Source organism: Bombina bombina, chromosome 8 (genome assembly GCF_027579735.1).
Source record: "Bombina bombina isolate aBomBom1 chromosome 8, aBomBom1.pri, whole genome shotgun sequence".
NCBI lineage: Eukaryota > Metazoa > Chordata > Amphibia > Anura > Bombinatoridae > Bombina > Bombina bombina.
This window is the reverse complement of record NC_069506.1, coordinates 108,448,291-108,464,964: the sequence shown is the minus strand read 5'-3', so window position 1 is coordinate 108,464,964 and position 16,674 is coordinate 108,448,291. Positions and strand designations below refer to the sequence as shown.

Here is a 16,674-nt window from a genome sequence, read left to right as displayed (position 1 = left end):
GATAAAGCTTATACATGTAACCTAAAGGTAGTTTTATTTTATTTTTAAATGTTTGTATAAATAGTACCCTCAGAAAGATAATACAGTACTGTAATCAGAAAGGTAATATTTGTTGTTTTAAAATAAATATAGACTATCGTTTTTAATTTTAGAACACAAAATAAACAAGCAAAAAAAAAGACACATGCAGAGAAAATTGTGACTTACAGGCAGGGAGAAAACAGTAATTTATGATAATTTTATTTAATAAAAATGTTAATTAAATAGATTGGATTTCAGAATAAGTTTGGATTTTGGAATTCCAGATGTGGGGATTTGTACCTGTATGTTCCTACAGCACAGTCAAGCTGTATTGGGCACTAAAGGCAGTTTTATTTACCCTTCACAACTGACAAAATAAACATTTTATGGATGAATACATTTTGAGTTTAAGAAAAAACAAAACATTGTAATATACATTATTTTGCATGCTTTGCCTTCTCCCCCTTCAGAAAGGCTGCAGTAACTCCATATTTTTGAATGGTAGCATTTACCTGATCCTGCAACATTCTACACTGTGATTCTAAGATCATAGTATAGAGGCTCAAATACATCATCCCCCAATGAATACAGCAAAGGTGATGGGCCTGTAAACTGCTAGTTTCAAAACCATGTATGATTTAAAAAAAAAAAAAAAAATGTACACAGATCTTTTGTAGTGCTATGTTTAATTGACAATATGACAATATATGTCCTTTTAAATATCCCAAATTTAAGACAAATGTTTGTATTCTCTTCTATAACCCCAGGAAAGAAAATGTAATATACATTTCTGTCAAACATGTGTTTTCTTTTCTTTATGACTTTTATGGTGCTTAACCAAATGTGAACTTTGTTTAAATCCTTTCCCACACTCCTGGCAAACATAAGGCTTTTCCCCTGTATGAATCCTGTGATGTTTAACTAAATTGGACTTTATAGAAAAGCCTTTTCCACAGTCAGGACAAACATGAGGTTTTTCTCCTGAATGAGCTCTGTAATGTTTAAGCTGATACGATCTGCTGGAGAAACCTTTGCCACATTTCGGGCACACAAATGGTTTCTCCCCTGTATGAACTACGTGATGTTTAACAAGACTGGACCTTAGAGAGAAGCTTTTCCCACACTGCGTACAAGCATAAGGCTTCTCTCCAGTATGCGTTTTGTTGTGAATTAATAGGTTTGATTTTTCAGCAAATCCCCTTCCGCACACTTGGCATATGTGCGGTTTCTCTCCTGTGTGAGTTTTGTTGTGCGCTATCAGACATGTTTTATAAGAGAAACTCTTTCCACATTGCTGACAAATATAAGGCTTGTCTTCTGTATGGATTTTGTAGTGGGTATCCAGTTGTGACCCTGTACGGAAACCTTTACCACATTTGAGGCAAACATATGGCCTATCTCCTGTATGAGTTCTCAAATGCTTAACCAAGTTTGATCGTTGTGAAAACCCTTTGCCACATTCAGAACATACATGAGGCTTCTCTCCTGTATGTGTTCTGCGGTGCACATCCAGTTGGGACTTTGTGCGGAAGCAGTTACCGCATTCAGAGCAAATATATGGTTTCTCTCCTGTATGAGTTCGGTGGTGTTTAGCCAGGTCTGACCTTTTGTTAAAGGTCTTATCACAATAAAGACAAGTATATGGCTTATCTCCTGATGACAAAAGCATTATTTTTTCTGAAGGCAACATCAGTTTTCCTTTTTCACATAATGCCTTTTCATTAGGTGAGCTTTTCTCAGAATGTTCACTTTTCAGATTGGTATTGTCTTCCATCATACTCTCCAAAGGACCAGTTGCTGTGTTGGATTCCTCAGTCACATCCCTGTTTGAGGATTCATCTAATATAAAGGATTAGTAAAAATTAGTTAATATTAACAAAAATATATATATATGTAAATAAAATCATGAAATTGTTAATTGTATAGTGGGCACGAAACCCATTTTTTCATGATTTAAATAATAAAATTATTTTTTTTTCCCAATTTACTTCTATTATCAAATGTGCTTCATTATATTTGTATCCTTTGTTGAAGGAGCAACCTTGTACTTACTGGGAGCTAGCTGAACACATTGGGTGAGCCAATGACAAGAGGTATATATATAGATAATATAATTAAATGGGAAAGTTGTTTAAAATTGCATATTCTATCTGAATCATGAATGTTTATTTTTCACTTTACCTTCCCTTTAAGTGAATTAACCTGTATTCATCTTTATCATCCCTACTGAATCAATTAGCCATTGTGTTTTCAATTTGAATAATCTCTTTATATTTTGCTTTAGTTTAAATCTTTGGAGAAAAAAAGATGCTTAGAGCTAGCTGCTGATTGGTGGCTGCACATATATGCCACTTGTCAATGATTTATCAATTTGTTAAGCTAGCACCCAGTAGTGAATTGCTGCTCCTTCAAGAAATTATACCAAGAGAATAAAGCAAAATTGATAATAGAATTAAACTGGAAAGTTGTTTCAAATTGTATGCTTTCGAATAATGGAATAAATATTTTGGATTTCAGATCACTTTAAGGAGCCTTTTACCATACATTTTATACTTTGCAGCTCATATAGCAAGTTATTAGAAACACTTTAAAAAGAAAAAACTTTTACAGTACAAAGCTCGTTTAATGCATGGACATACATTAACAGGTTACTCACACATTTAACCCTGTACGACACTGGTCATTAAGCCCTTAAGGACCAGCATCGTACCCTGTACGACGCTGCTGTCCTGGGCCTCTCTCTCCCACAATCTTGCTAGTTTTAGCGAGTGGGGCAGTGCAGAAATAGACGGGCAGAGGTACCGATGCGGCCCTCTCTGCTTCGGGCAGCGGTGGTGCTGATTGTTGGTGGGTGGGAGGGTATGGAGGTAGGTGGCCCATCGCTGGAGGGGGGCGGTACTGCTACGCTAGAGAAAAAAACAAAACACCCAGGGGGGCAGGGAGGGGGAAGGAGGGAGAGGGTGATTATGAGGGATGGGATATGATGTGGGAAATCGATCTGGGAGGGGGAGGAGAGTAAATGAGTTGCAGCTACACTACAGAAAAAAATGTAAATATATTTTTTTTAAAAAAAAGCCTTTTATTTTCATACTGGCAGACTTTCTGCCAGTACTTAAGATGGAGGTGACCTTTGGGGGTGGGGGAGGGAAGAGAGCTGTTTTAAAGGGTTCAGGGTGGGATCAGAGGGTGGTATGTGTCAGGTGGGAGGGTAATCTATACACTAAAAGCTAAAATTAACCCTACAAGCTACCTAATTAACCCCATTCACTGCTGGGCATAATACAAGTGTGGTGCACAGCTGCAAATAGTGGCCTTCAAATTACCAAAAAGCAATGCCAAAGCCATATATGTCTGCTATTTCTGAACAAAGGGGATCCCAGATAAACATTTACAACCATTTGTGTCATGATTGCACATGCGGTTTGTAAATAATTCCAGTGAGAAACCTAAAGTTTGTGAAAAAGTTAAAAAAAAGTTTTTATTTGATCGCATTTGGCAGTGAAATGGTGGCATAAAATATACCAAAATGGGCCTAGATCAATACTTTGGGTTGTCTACTAAAAACAAATATATAGTTTTGACAGGTAAATAAAAAAAAGGCTCTATTTCTGATTAAATGGAGTGATAGAAAAAATGCTAAAAATGCTCTGGTCTTTTGGGGAAGTTTTAGTCTGAAATGCCTGGTCCTTAAGGGCTTATCAAGTAAAAAAAAAAAAACGAGGAGGAATTACATGACATAAAAAGTATGCATATAATTATATCTAAATAAGTCTGATATTACATGTCACATTAATAGTTTTACTTGTTATCAGTTATTTTATCTCAAAACCAGAGATTATGTGTGTTCATGGCCTTACTAAGCTGTGAGGGTTAAAAAATATATGCTTACCTGATAAATTAATTTCCAGTGAAGGTCCACGAAAACATTCATAACCTATGGGAAATACTTCACCTGGTCACCAGGAGGAGGCAAAGACACCCCAAACAAGACTATAAATATCCTTCCCACTTCCCCTACCCTCTCAGTAGTTCAAGCCGAGGATAAGGAAAGGTAGAGAGATAAGAGGGGCATAGAGGTGCCAAGACTGCCACCACTACACAAGATCAGGGTGGGTGTGTGGACCCTCACTGCCAAGAAGGAAATTAATTTATCAGGTAAGCATACATTTTATTTTCCTTTTAATGGCAGAGAGGGTCCACGAAAACATTCATAACCTATGGGAAATCAATACCCAAGCTGAGGAGTACACGAATGTTAGGGAGGGAAAGTAGAGAAGGCAGTCCTAATTACTAGGCATCATCTCTTTTAAAAACCTTCTCCGAAATGATGCCTCCGCTGAGGCAAAAAACAACAAATCCATAGAAGAAATTGAGGAAAGGAGCGCTAAAGATAAGAAAAAATACCAATATACCACAAACAATTATAAACCAGTTCCCAAATATAGAAAATTCTGCAGTATTAACAATAGTTACCAGTTATCGAATAATACAATGTTAATAGTGTAATTACTGCAACACCATAAAACTAAGAAAAACAAGCAGACCGTAGTCTAGAGGTAATGTAATAAAATATATAAATTAATAGCATTTCATACTTATCACATGTGAAATGTGCTCAATAAAAGATAATGTCCCAATCCAACATTGAAGAGATGATCCTAATTTCTGTGTTCACCCCTCGTGTGCCTCTTCACAGTGTTGCTGCTTCTGTTTGACGGTATTTAGAAGAAAATAAAGAAGACCATGGAAAAAACAGGACACAATTGAGATCAGATTAATCAGACATTTACAGAGAAGCAGATAAAGGATCACATCCCAAGTGAGCAACTAGATATCAACAGAATGCATATGTTCAAATCGAGCTTGATGAAGAACACATAAGACTACACGGAGGTGCAACAGGAAAGAAAAACAGGTCTAGTCCCAGTCATGGCCTGAACCACACCTGGTCACCTAGAAAAACGATTCAAACTTTGAAAAACAAAACTAAAAATGGCAAAACAAAGACCCATAAGGGAGCAAGCCGACAGACCCTTCTCCAGACCATCCTGAAGAAATGCATAATATGTGGAATCCTCACACTATACCAGGAAATTCCATGTTAATCACACTAATAAAGGAAAACCCTCCAGACATTATGAAAAATATGTCTAGGAATAGGCTTGCATCCCTGATGATAGCATGGGACACTATCTCAGAGATCCTCTCTGAAACAAGACTAGCCGTTTAAGCAGGAGGCCTCTAAAACTAGGTTTTGATAGAAGAACAGGCCCTGCTCTAAAAGGAGCGCCCTCAGAGGCAACCACCACGGCAGAACAAATTACAATTCCACTGGGTCTGATACCAAGGCGGTCAAACAAGATCCAGAAGAATCAAGATTTTCCTCCCCCCAGATTGAACCAAACTACCATTCGTGGCAGCATCATAAACAGTACACCAGGAGACCACCAGACAATCTCGACCCAAACTCAGAAAATGGCAATCAGACACCCCCCATGAAAGGATCCTGCAGGGCACCTCCTAGCCTAGGGACCATACCCCTGAGAGGAGAATCCCCATCCCAGATCTCCACACCTGGATGTGGATGGCTGATATCTGACAATAGAATGTCTCTGTCCATTGAAAACGAAATACATCCTGCATCGCCAGAGAGCTTTGCGGTCTGCCCAGAAGATTAACATAAGTCACGGATAAAAAGGTGACGGAATGGAATCGATATACCAGGCTGAACCAAGTTGAGGCCACAACAGACACATAGAAGATGGCCCCCAAATACAGAGGATAATGGGGTGAGACGCTTGCTCTGGGCGCTAGGGTCCCTGAAGCCTTAGAAAACCGCACACAGCGCCTCACCCTGACAAGCTTGCATTTGTGGAAATAATTGCGCAGGGTGGACGTAAACATACTTCCTGAAGAACAGGATTCCAGGACTGTCACCAGTCGAGAGAATCAAGTCTATGGGCCCAGAGATACTACCAGACATATCGGAATGGTCCTCATTCCCTGTCTGAGCATACATTCCTGTAGATGACTCAGAAGAAAGCGAGCAAGATGGAAAGCCTCCGAAATGGCAACTCTAACACCTACCACCTCCAGCACTGAACCACTTTCAATAAGGTGGAGAGAAATTGGCTTCCAGAATTAGTTCCCAGAGAAATTTTCTGAGAGAGTTTGAGCTAAAGGTAAAAGAAGGTGCCTGAAGTGAGAAGACGACCAAGCACAATGCGACCGCAAACACTTGTAGGCTACCTACAAAAGGAAGACTTCTAGAACCTTTGTCAAGATCCTGGGAGCCATAGATAAATCAAACGGAAAAGCTACAAAGTGGAAGTGCTTGTACAGTAAAGCACAAACGTAGATACTGGAAAAATACCAGAATTGGAAAGGGAGAGCCTGATTCCTTTGATGTCATTTCTAGATCTCCCTGCAGGAGAGGAAAAAACATAATTTATGTAAGAACTTACCTGATAAATTCATTTCTTTCATATTGGCAAGAGTCCATGAGCTAGTGACGTATGGGCTATACATTCCTACCAGGAGGGGCAAAGTTTCCCAAACCTCAAAATGCCTATAAATACACCCCTCACCACACCCACAATTCAGTTTAACAAATAGCCAAGAAGTGGAGTGATAAGAAAGGAGCGAAAGCATCAAACAAGGAATTGGAATAATTGTGCTTTATACAAAAAAATAATAACCACCACAAAAAAGGGTGGGCCTCATGGACTCTTGCTAATATGAAAGAAATGAATTTATCAGGTAAGTTCTTACATAAATTATGTTTTCTTTCATGTAATTGGCAAGAGTCCATGAGCTAGTGACGTATGGGATAGCAGATACCCAAGATGTGGAACTTCCACGCAAGAGTCACTAGAGAGGGAGGGATAAAATAAAGACAGCCAATTCCGCTGAAAAAATAATCCACAACCCAAATAAAAAAATTGAAATTATAAGCAGAAGAATCAAACTGAAACAGCTGCCTGAAGTACTTTTCTACCAAAAACTGCTTCTGAAGAAGAAAAAACATCAAAATGGTAGAATTTAGTAAAAGTATGCAAAGAAGACCAAGTTGCTGCTTTGCAAATCTGATCAACAGAAGCTTCATTCCTAAAAGCCCAAGAAGTAGAAACTGACCTAGTAGAATGAGCCGTAATCCTTTGAGGCGGGATTTACCCGACTCTACATAAGCATGATGAATCAAAGACTTTAACCAAGACGCCAAAGAAATGGCAGAAGCCTTCTGACCTTTCCTGGAACCAGAAAAGATAACAAATAGGCTAGAAGTCTTTCTGAAATTTTTTTTTTTTTATTATTTTTATTTTTGTTGAAACTCACAAGTATACAAAAATCATAAACAAGTTACAGTGTCATGTTACATAACTGAATGTCATTGTTCAGGATATCATATAAAACCTACAAATATTGCATAGATACCTAGTGAGTCTCATTATACAATTTCTTTTAAAACATATCTTTTTGGAAAAGATGACACCCTAGGCTAAACATGTGTCCTAGGATGGGGGGCTTTTTAGTATGAAAATAGAGAACAGGAATAAACAATTAACAACAAAACAAGTTTTTGCTATGTATCAAATCAGATCATGTGCCCAGTATGAGGAGAAACCAATTAGATCTTAGGTTATAAGACATCTTCAGTTTAATCTAAAGATGTAGCCCCTTTACCATATATTCCATTCTCCCCTTATGGCTGCCTCCAACATGTATATCGTATTTTTAAAAGGGTAGAGCACTCTCCTCTGGGTGGAGAGGTCTAGCGACTCCAAAAAGAGTCTCCATTTTACAATGAAGCGAGCAACTCTGTTATCAACATCATACAAAGTGTCACATTGTTCATACATTAAAGATTTCAGTAGCGTTTGCTTTAAGAAACTAACAGAAGGGGGATTAACATTTAACCACTTACGAAAGATGCACTTTCTTGCCAAGAGTATGATATTAATCAAGAGCTTCCTATCTCGCCTTGAGACCTCTAAGTGCTCTAAGAATATCACTTGAGTGGGCGTAAGGATGATGGGAGCACGCATAAGTCTAGAAAGCCAAAAGGATACCTGATTCCAATATCTACGAATTTTGGGGCAGTACCACAGATAATGTAAAAAGTCAGGCTTAGGGTAGGAGCATTTTCCACACACATTCGAGAAATCTGCCCTCCATTTACTCAGTCTATTAGGTGTGAGGTAGTCCTGATAAATAACCCTTATTTGGGATTCCCTAAGGTCGGCTGCCAAGGTCGCTGACCAGGTAAGGGTGAGGCTGTCTAGGATGGTCTTGTCAGAGGAGATCGTCGGTAGTTTTTTACGCCAGTTGTCTAAAAGGTGAGACATGGTCGTGGCTGCTTTTGAGCTTATGAGTGTAGTGTAAATTGAGGAAATAGTATAATTGTGAGCTCGAAACTGCGCTATGGTACGCACCAGCGGGGGGGTGGCCCAGAATGTCTCGCAATGTTGTAAAATGTGGTTGATATAGTGTCTGGCCTGGAAGTAGGCAAATCTATTGGTGTAAGGGATTAAGAATCTTCGGCATAATTCGTCAAAGGGCAAGACTGTTTTAGCTGAGTGATCTAACATTTTATCTAGATTGTCAACCCCCAGAGCTTTCCACATCTGGAAGACAGGGTATAGCATACCAGGTTGGAATCTCAGATTACCTGTCAAGGGAAGGTATTTGGTGTGGGTGGGATCCCACCCCAAGGTTCTGGTTAGAGATCTCCACCCAAGAAGCACATCTCTAAACATCGGGTGAGTAACCACGTTCGCAGGGAGCTCTGATAGGGTGGCATGCGGGAGGAAAGCAGGAGATATTTGAGGTAAGGAAGCTTCTTCTAAGTGAGTGCTAGAGAAATGTTGGGTGTTTAGTGCCCAGTCTAATGGGAACTTTGCCAGGGAGGCCCAGTTATAATATACTAGGTTCGGCAACCCTAGTCCCCCACGCGAGTAAGGGAGATAGAGTTTATGTGCCCCAATACGTGGCTTACCCCCTTTCCATAGAAAAGTTCTGATTATAGCGTTTAAGAAGGCCACATCTCTCCGTGCGAGTAATAATGGGAGCATTTGCATGGGATATAGAATTTTGGGGAGGGTCATCATCTTGACAATGTGGACTCTACCCATAAGAGATAGCGGCAAGTTTTGCCATGCCACCAGCTCTGTTTTGATTTGGTGGACAAGCGGGGTTATATTTTGGGAATACCAATGCTGCGGGTTTGCTGAGATATGTATGCCTAAATAAGTTAAGTGGTTCTCTACCGGTCTAAAGGGGTATGTCTCAGGGACGTGGTCAGATCTCCGGTGTAACCATAGGATTTCAGACTTTGAAACATTTATTTTATACCCTGAGAACCGTCCGAACAGCTCAATGGCATTCAGGATAGCTGGGATGTGTGTCTGAGGGTTAGAAACAAAAAGTAACATGTCATCTGCATAAAGGGCGATTTGAAGCTTATGAGATGCCAGTTGTATTCCTGGGAAGACACCTCTCAGGTACACTGCCAGGGGCTCTAGAGCCAAGTTAAAGAGCAGCGGGGAAAGAGGGCAGCCCTGTCGTGTTCCTCTATGAAGATGAATCGGGGGAGAGTATAGATTGTTTACCAAGAGGTATGCAACCGGGTGAGAGTATATGTTAGTGAGGAAAGTTGTGAAGTGTCCTGATATGCCAAAAGCCCTCATAGAATGAAAGAGATGTGACCACTCCACACGATCGAAGGCCTTCTCTGCGTCAAGTGACAGCAGGAAGGCCTCCGAGAGAGAAGAGAGGGTTCCCTGTTGTCTAGCCTGCCAGTAGTGAGATATTGCATGAAGGACTTTGCGAATGTTTGTGATCGATGAGCGGGTGGGTGTGAAACCTGTTTGGTCCGGGTGTAAGACGTGGGGGAGTAGATGTTTCAGTCGGTTCGCTAAGAGCTTGGTGAGTAACTTGTAATCAACGTTTAAAAGGGATATGGGCCTATATGAGGCTGGGAGTGTGGGATCTTTGCCCGCTTTATGAATGACTGTAATATTAGCTGCAGAAAAGCTGGCAGGAGGGACGGTGTGTTCTGTAAAGAAGTGGTTAAATAAGGTGGTGAGGATTGGGGTAGTTTGGTCAGGGAGCATCCTATAAAATTCGGTGGGCAGCCCGTCTGGGCCAGGTGTCTTTCCCAAAGCGAGAGATTTAATAGTCTGGGTGACCTCTTCAGGAGAGATCGGGGCATTAAGATTAGTTAGCTGTTCCTCCGTGATTGTGGGTAGGGTTAAGTCTTTCCAGAACTGTTGATGTGCAGTGTCGTGAGGTGGCTGTGATTGATACAAATTAGTATAGTAATTTGTGAATTCCGTCACTATCATAGATCTATCATTGGTTAGTTGGCCCTGGCTGTTTATAGCTGGAACTCCTCTGTTAGCTTGTTTAATTTTAACCAAGGAAGCTAGGAATTTTCCCGCTCTGTTACCATGGCGCAGAAATAAGCCTTGGTTTTTGGTTTCCCTGTGTATGGTGTTTTGTAACATGAAAGCGTCTCTCTCCCTTTTAGCCGTGAAATAGGCGGTTCTGTTGTGTGAGGTGGGGGACCGACAATATTGGGCGTATGTGTTGGTCAGCTGAGTGTTATAGTGTTCTTCCCTACCACTCTGGAGGCGCTTCTGTTTAGAGAGATAAGCAATTATGTCGCCCCTCAGGACCGCTTTGGCTGTTTCCCAAAAAAGAGTTGGGGAGGAGAGATGTGTCTGGTTATTGTTCATGTAATCGTCCCATTGTCTCCTTAGGAACATTATAAAATCAGGAGATTTTATGAGGTAAGTTGGAAATCTAAACACCTTTTTATTAGTAGGTTGGGGAGAGTGGGTAATAGTCAGAGAGATTGGAGCGTGATCTGAGATGGTCAAATTAGCTATTTTGGCTTCTGTGACTAAGAGTTCTAGGGAGCTAGAAGTTAAAAAGAGATCAATGCGAGAGAGTGAGTTGTGTGCCCTCGACGCGCAAGTGTAGTCCCTACCCACAGGGTTTCGTCTCCTCCAGATATCTTGTAATCCCAGGGAGTCATACAAGGCCCTAAAGACCTTGGTCGGGAAGGTTGTCATGGGTCTACGGTCCCCAGATTGGAGAATACCGGTAGGGTCTCTGAATCTGTCGAGAGTGGGATTGGGCGTCAAATTGAAATCTCCTGCCATAATGATTTTAGTGTCCAGGTGTTGAGCTAGAGAGTTGGTTATAGATTTCCAGAACGCAGGCGCTCTATGGTTAGGGCCATATATATTGCAGAGGGTGTACCAATCCTCCTGCCATTTCAGCCTAACTATGATGAATCTCCCCTCAGGATCCCGGACTACCGGCCCTAATTGGTAATCTAGATCTTTGCGTATGAGGATCGCCACTCCCCTACTAGAGCTATTGTATGGGGCGTAGAGGATCTCCGCGATCCATTTGGCTTTGAGTTTTTCATGTTCAGAGGCGGTAAGGTGTGTCTCTTGTAGAAACATAATATGGGCCTGCGTTTTTTTAAGATACGTCAAAACAGTTTTCCTCTTAATGGGCGAGTTAATCCCTCCCACATTCCAGGAGCATATTTTTAACGTCATTTAAAGACAAAAGGGGGGGTAGGAAATTACAAGTGTAGCGCGTGTCTCTACCTGCGATCTGTGCTTGGCTAAATTAGCAGGGCAGCGCATGCTTGACCTATCAAATTTCACCATTTGCGGGGGGCATGGGGGGACAGAGGCAGCGGTCTGGCCTAGCAGTGTATAAAGACAGATCTAAGACATATTGCATCAAAGAACAGGGCAGCTCATATCTCACATATACGTAAACAATTGTAATTATTGCCATAATCTCTGCAAGTTGAGTGACATATTGTATGTTCACAATACTGACAGTCTCGAACATTACTCTATGCTGCTTAGTTAACTGAACATTTCCCTGAAAAGTAAGGCACACATTATATAGTTTCCAATTACTTATTACACATAGCAAAAACATAACATATTTACATATAACAACCAGGACATCAACGTCCCTGAACATTTTCATACGATACCTATCCATTAAGGTATTTTCTTGAGTCCTATAGGAAGAAATCTGAGGCGTAGATTCACCACCTCAGCAACACTTTGTATGTCCGACCCTTAGGGTCATCGGCTGGTTTGTCTACGTCAGCCAGGAGAGTCTCTGCTCCCTGGGGAAAGAGTAGTGGGAGAGTTCTTTTCTTGGTCCAGGTAATCCTGTGCTTCTCTAGGAGAATCAAATAGTTTGAATCCTTTTGAAGTGCGGAGCTTGAGGCGTGCAGGAAAAAGAAGAATAGCTTGGCGTTTGTCCTTGTGCAGAGAGCTACAAATCGGAGCAAAGTCTTTTCGCTTCTTAGCAACTTCCACTGAGTAGTCTTGAAATAAATAAATCCGTTTTTCATCATATAGCAACATTTCTACCCTCCTATACGCTTGTAGAAGCTGGATCTTAGATTGGAAGTTAAGGTATTTAATCATTACCCCTCTAGGAGAGGGTTTCTTCCCGTCTTCAGGTGGCTTGAAGCCTCCAATGCGGTGGGCTCTCTCCACCTTCATTGGTATCTGATCGGCTGAGATGCCCAACAGATTAGGGAGTGAGTTCTCTGCAAAGTATAGTAGCTCTGAAGGGCGGACAGATTCTGGGAGTCCCACCAGCCGGATATTGTTCCTGCGTGAGCGGTTTTCCAAGTCATCCAGCTTTTGGTGCAGATATTCATTTTGTCGCAGTAGCTTTTTGACTTGAATAGAGGAAGTATGGTGGTTATCTTCCAGGTCAGAAATTCTCTGCTCTGCCCCCGTCAGCCTGGAGTTGAATTGCTTGACTTCTGAGGTTAGGTTGTCCATTCCCCTTTGGAGAATTTCGAGTTTGGATAGTAGCAAAGAGCTCATTTGTTGTTCCTCCAAATTAGAGTTGTCAGATTCTCGAACTGGGGCAGGTTTTGTTGGAGAGCTTGGATGCTGGGCATCCGGAGGTTGTTTGTGCCTTTTATCCTGTTGGGATTTGTTTCTGCTCGACATTTTTGGGGTTGTTAGAAATCTGTCCATAGAGAGGGGGGTGCAAGCCAAGGGGAGGGCGATAAGATGTTATGTCTCTGCGTATCTCTCCCCAGGGAGTATGCCACCACTGGGCTCTGTCGGAGAAAGGAGAGAGGATATGACCCGCTCCCAGCTATGGAGCGGGAAAGGGGGAGGAGAGATACTATCTAGACCCAGGCCGGGTCCCTATATCTTGATATTATAGTCCCAATGGCAATGGAGGGTGTGAGCTTCACACAATGGTCTGTAAAGATTCTGTCTCCAATACTGGGTTGTCTGCCACCAGGGGAGTTGACAGTCAAGATCCTGTGTACCCAGGGGGTGCAAGTTGGGCTATGTCGTCCTGGGGAGCACTCCAGGGATAGATAGTTTCTGTCAAAAGCAGCAATTTGACAAACAGTACATGTAGTTTAGTGTTCTTGTTTCCAGTTAAAGATACCCGGTTAATATGATTCTTAAAGACAGTACCACCGAGCCTGCTGAAGTGGGTTATTTACTTTCTCACAATACCCTAGACTCAAAGGTCTCACAGTGGTCCCTTTCAATTTAGTTAATTATTAGGTTGCCGGCTATATGAGTATGAAGGCCTGCAAGTTGTGTAATCTGAGCAGTAATCCCATTCCCTTTGGGCATACTCACGAGTCATAGAGCTCCAGCAGGGTTGTGCTTGGTAAACTCCTGCGTTTGCGAAATGGTCCGGTAGTAGCGGGTACAGACCGCTTACATGAGGAGCAGTCTGCAGGTGATGGCGCAGGGTCTCTTAACTGCGTGTATCCCCGGCTGCTTGTGCAGGAAATTCCTCAGTATTTGCCGGCTCCAGTGTCAGTTAGGAGCCGTTCCCGGTTGTCCGTGTGGAGGTGTATGGCTCCGTGAGAGCACAAGACAGTCCAGTCAGCGCAGTGTACACGCTCCACGAGGGGAGCCAAGATGGCGGCCAGGTGTTAGCGATGTCTCCGGTGGTGAGGCGAAAGATGTACCGACCTCACAAGTCGCTGCATCGGCTATGCACAATGCCTCCAGGCTAACTCGGATCTTGCTGTAGCCAAGGAAGAGCTTGGGAGCCAGTGTGGGATTGCAAAATATAGTATTTTTCAGACTTGAGCACGGAGCTCTGTATGAGTGCGACCACACTGTAGCTCCTCCCACCGGAAGTCGTCTTTCTGAAATTTTTAGTAGCTTCAACATATTTCAAAGCTCTTACTACATCCAAAGAATGTAAAGATCTCTCCAGAGAATTCTTAGGATTAGGACACAATGAAGGGACAACAATTTCTCTACTAATGTTGTTAGAATTCACAACTTTAGGTAAAAATTTAAATGAAGTCCGCAACACCGCCTTATCCTTGTCAGCCGTAAAGGACCAGCCCAGGATTCAACCCAACTGCTAGCGTGAAAAGTAAAAACACACGCTAGCACACTGAGAAATATCCAGGATGTGACCCACTCAGGATTGAGGAAAGCAAATGTCCTTTTAAGAAGATAAATAAAACTAAGTGAAATTCCCTTTAGCAAGTGAATAATAAATGTCCTTTTAAGCAGGATAGCAAACAAACAGATAATCCTTTTAGCAGGTCTGGATAAAGCAAATGTCCCTTTAAGCAGGTTAGCAAATAAACAGAGATTCCTTTTAGCAGGTCTGGATAAAGCAAATGTCCCTTTAAGCAGGTTAGCAAACAAACAGAGATTCCTTTTAGCAGGTTTGGATAAAGCAAATGTCCCTTTAAGCAGGTTAGCAAACAAACTGGATTCCTTTTAATAGGTTTGAATAAAGCAAATGTCCCTTTAAGCAGGTTAGCAAACAAACAATGAAGAATTCTTTTTGCAGGTTTGTTAAAGCAAATGTCCCCTTAAGCAGGCTTAGCAAACAAACAATGAAGTATTCTTTGCAGCAGTTTTGTTAAAGCAAATATCCCCAAAAGCAGTTTTAGCAAAGATACTGAGAGATATTCAGGCAAGGAGATTCTGGCAAGGAAGAAGACATCAGGACATTACTCACACAGGTCCGGTCCAGAATGAAGGGGAAGAGAAAACAAACGGGCGCCGATTCAGATCTCCCGCCGAGATTTGAAGGCAGGGAGACTCTGAAGTCAGGAGGAGTGCCAGATACCGCGTCACGTTGCTAGGCAACGTGACGTGATACAGAGGGGATCCGTGAGCCGCGGACACGGCAATGAGCAGATCAGATTCATGGCAGCACCCCCCCCTCAAGGACCCCTCCGGGGGACAGGACCAGGCCTAGCAGGATAGGCTTTGTGAAAGGCCTTAATCAAAGCAGGGGCGTGTATATGTTGGGCAGGTTCCCAAGTCCGCTCCGTGACTGGATAACCCTTCCAATGGATGAGATAGTATAGTTTCTTGCCACGAAGTTTGGAATCCAGAATGTGAGCAACCTCAAACTCAGGCTGTCCCTGTACCAAGAGAGGTGGAGGTTTGGGCAGAGATTTAGAAAATCTATTAGATCTCACCGGTTTCAGGAGAGAAACATGGAAAACAGGGTGAGCTTTGAGAGTCTTGGGAAGAGCAACTCTGTATGCAGTAGAACAAACTTGACCCAGTATTTGGAAGGGACCCACATATCGTGGCCCCAATTTGATAGAAGGTTGTTTGAGATGAAGGTGACGAGTAGAAATCCAAACCTTGTCTCCAGGACGAAAATTAGGAGCCTTCTTCCATCTGCGATCAGCAAAAAACTTGTATCGATTAGAGGCTTTGGAAAGAAGGACACGTATCTTACGCCAATGTCGAGTTAATCTCCGAGCAGTTTGATCAGAAGCAGGATTTTCAGAAGAGGAAGTATACAGAGGAAATGTTCTGGGTTGAAATCCGTAAGCTGCAAAAAAGGGAGAAGACTGAAGAGATGAATTGTAACGAGCATTATGGGCCAACTCCGCCAAAGGAAGATAACGAGTCCAATTAGAATGATGATGGTCCACATAATGTCTAAGGTAAGTCTCCAGACACTGGTTTACTCTCTTGGTTTGGCCGTTAGACTGTGGATGATGAGAAGTTGATAAAGAGACTGTAGTGCCAAAATGTTTGCAGAGCCACCTCCAGAACCGAGAAACAAATTGTACCCCTCTATCGGAGACGATGTCCATAGGAAAACCATGTAATCTCACGATATGCAAAAGGAAAAGCTCAGAAAGTCCCTTGGCAGATGGAAGACCAGGCAAAGGAATGAAATGAGCAGACTTCGTAAACCTGTTGACCACCACTAAAATAGTGTTGTTTTTGACAGAAAGAGGAAGGTCTGTAATAAAATCCATAGATAAATGGGTCCAAGGCTGGTGAGGAATGGGTAAAGGTTGAAGTAAACCAGAAGGGAGTTGACGAGGAGTTTTATTTGTAGCACATTGTGTGCAAACTGAGACATAATCTTTAACATCTTGAGTGAGAGTAGGCCACCAGACATACTGTTTGAGATTCCGAGTCGTGTTACTGACGCCAGGATGTCCAGAGAGAGGACTATCATGAGCCCAATGTAGAATCTTTGGACGGAGATGTTCAGGAACAAATAATAAACCGTCAGGAGGTTTGAAGGATGAAGGAAAATCCTTTTGAGCAGACTGTAAGTCCTGTAAACAAGAGGTTGATAATTGAGCTATGACTTCTTGTGGTTGAA

The 16,674-nt window shown here is 42.0% G+C and overlaps 1 protein-coding gene across 1 annotated transcript in view; it reads right to left on the bottom strand.

Annotated features, from left to right (window-relative positions):
- Positions 1–217: 217 nt before the first annotated feature.
- Positions 218–16,674, bottom strand: part of LOC128638502 (histone-lysine N-methyltransferase PRDM9-like) — a 301,277-nt gene continuing 284,820 nt past the window's right edge. Inside the window, exon 8 of the mRNA XM_053690491.1 lies at positions 218–1,860. Within this exon, the coding sequence (XP_053546466.1) occupies positions 815–1,860 (1,046 nt within the window). The 3' untranslated portion in view covers positions 218–814. The remainder of the gene's footprint in view (positions 1,861–16,674) is intronic.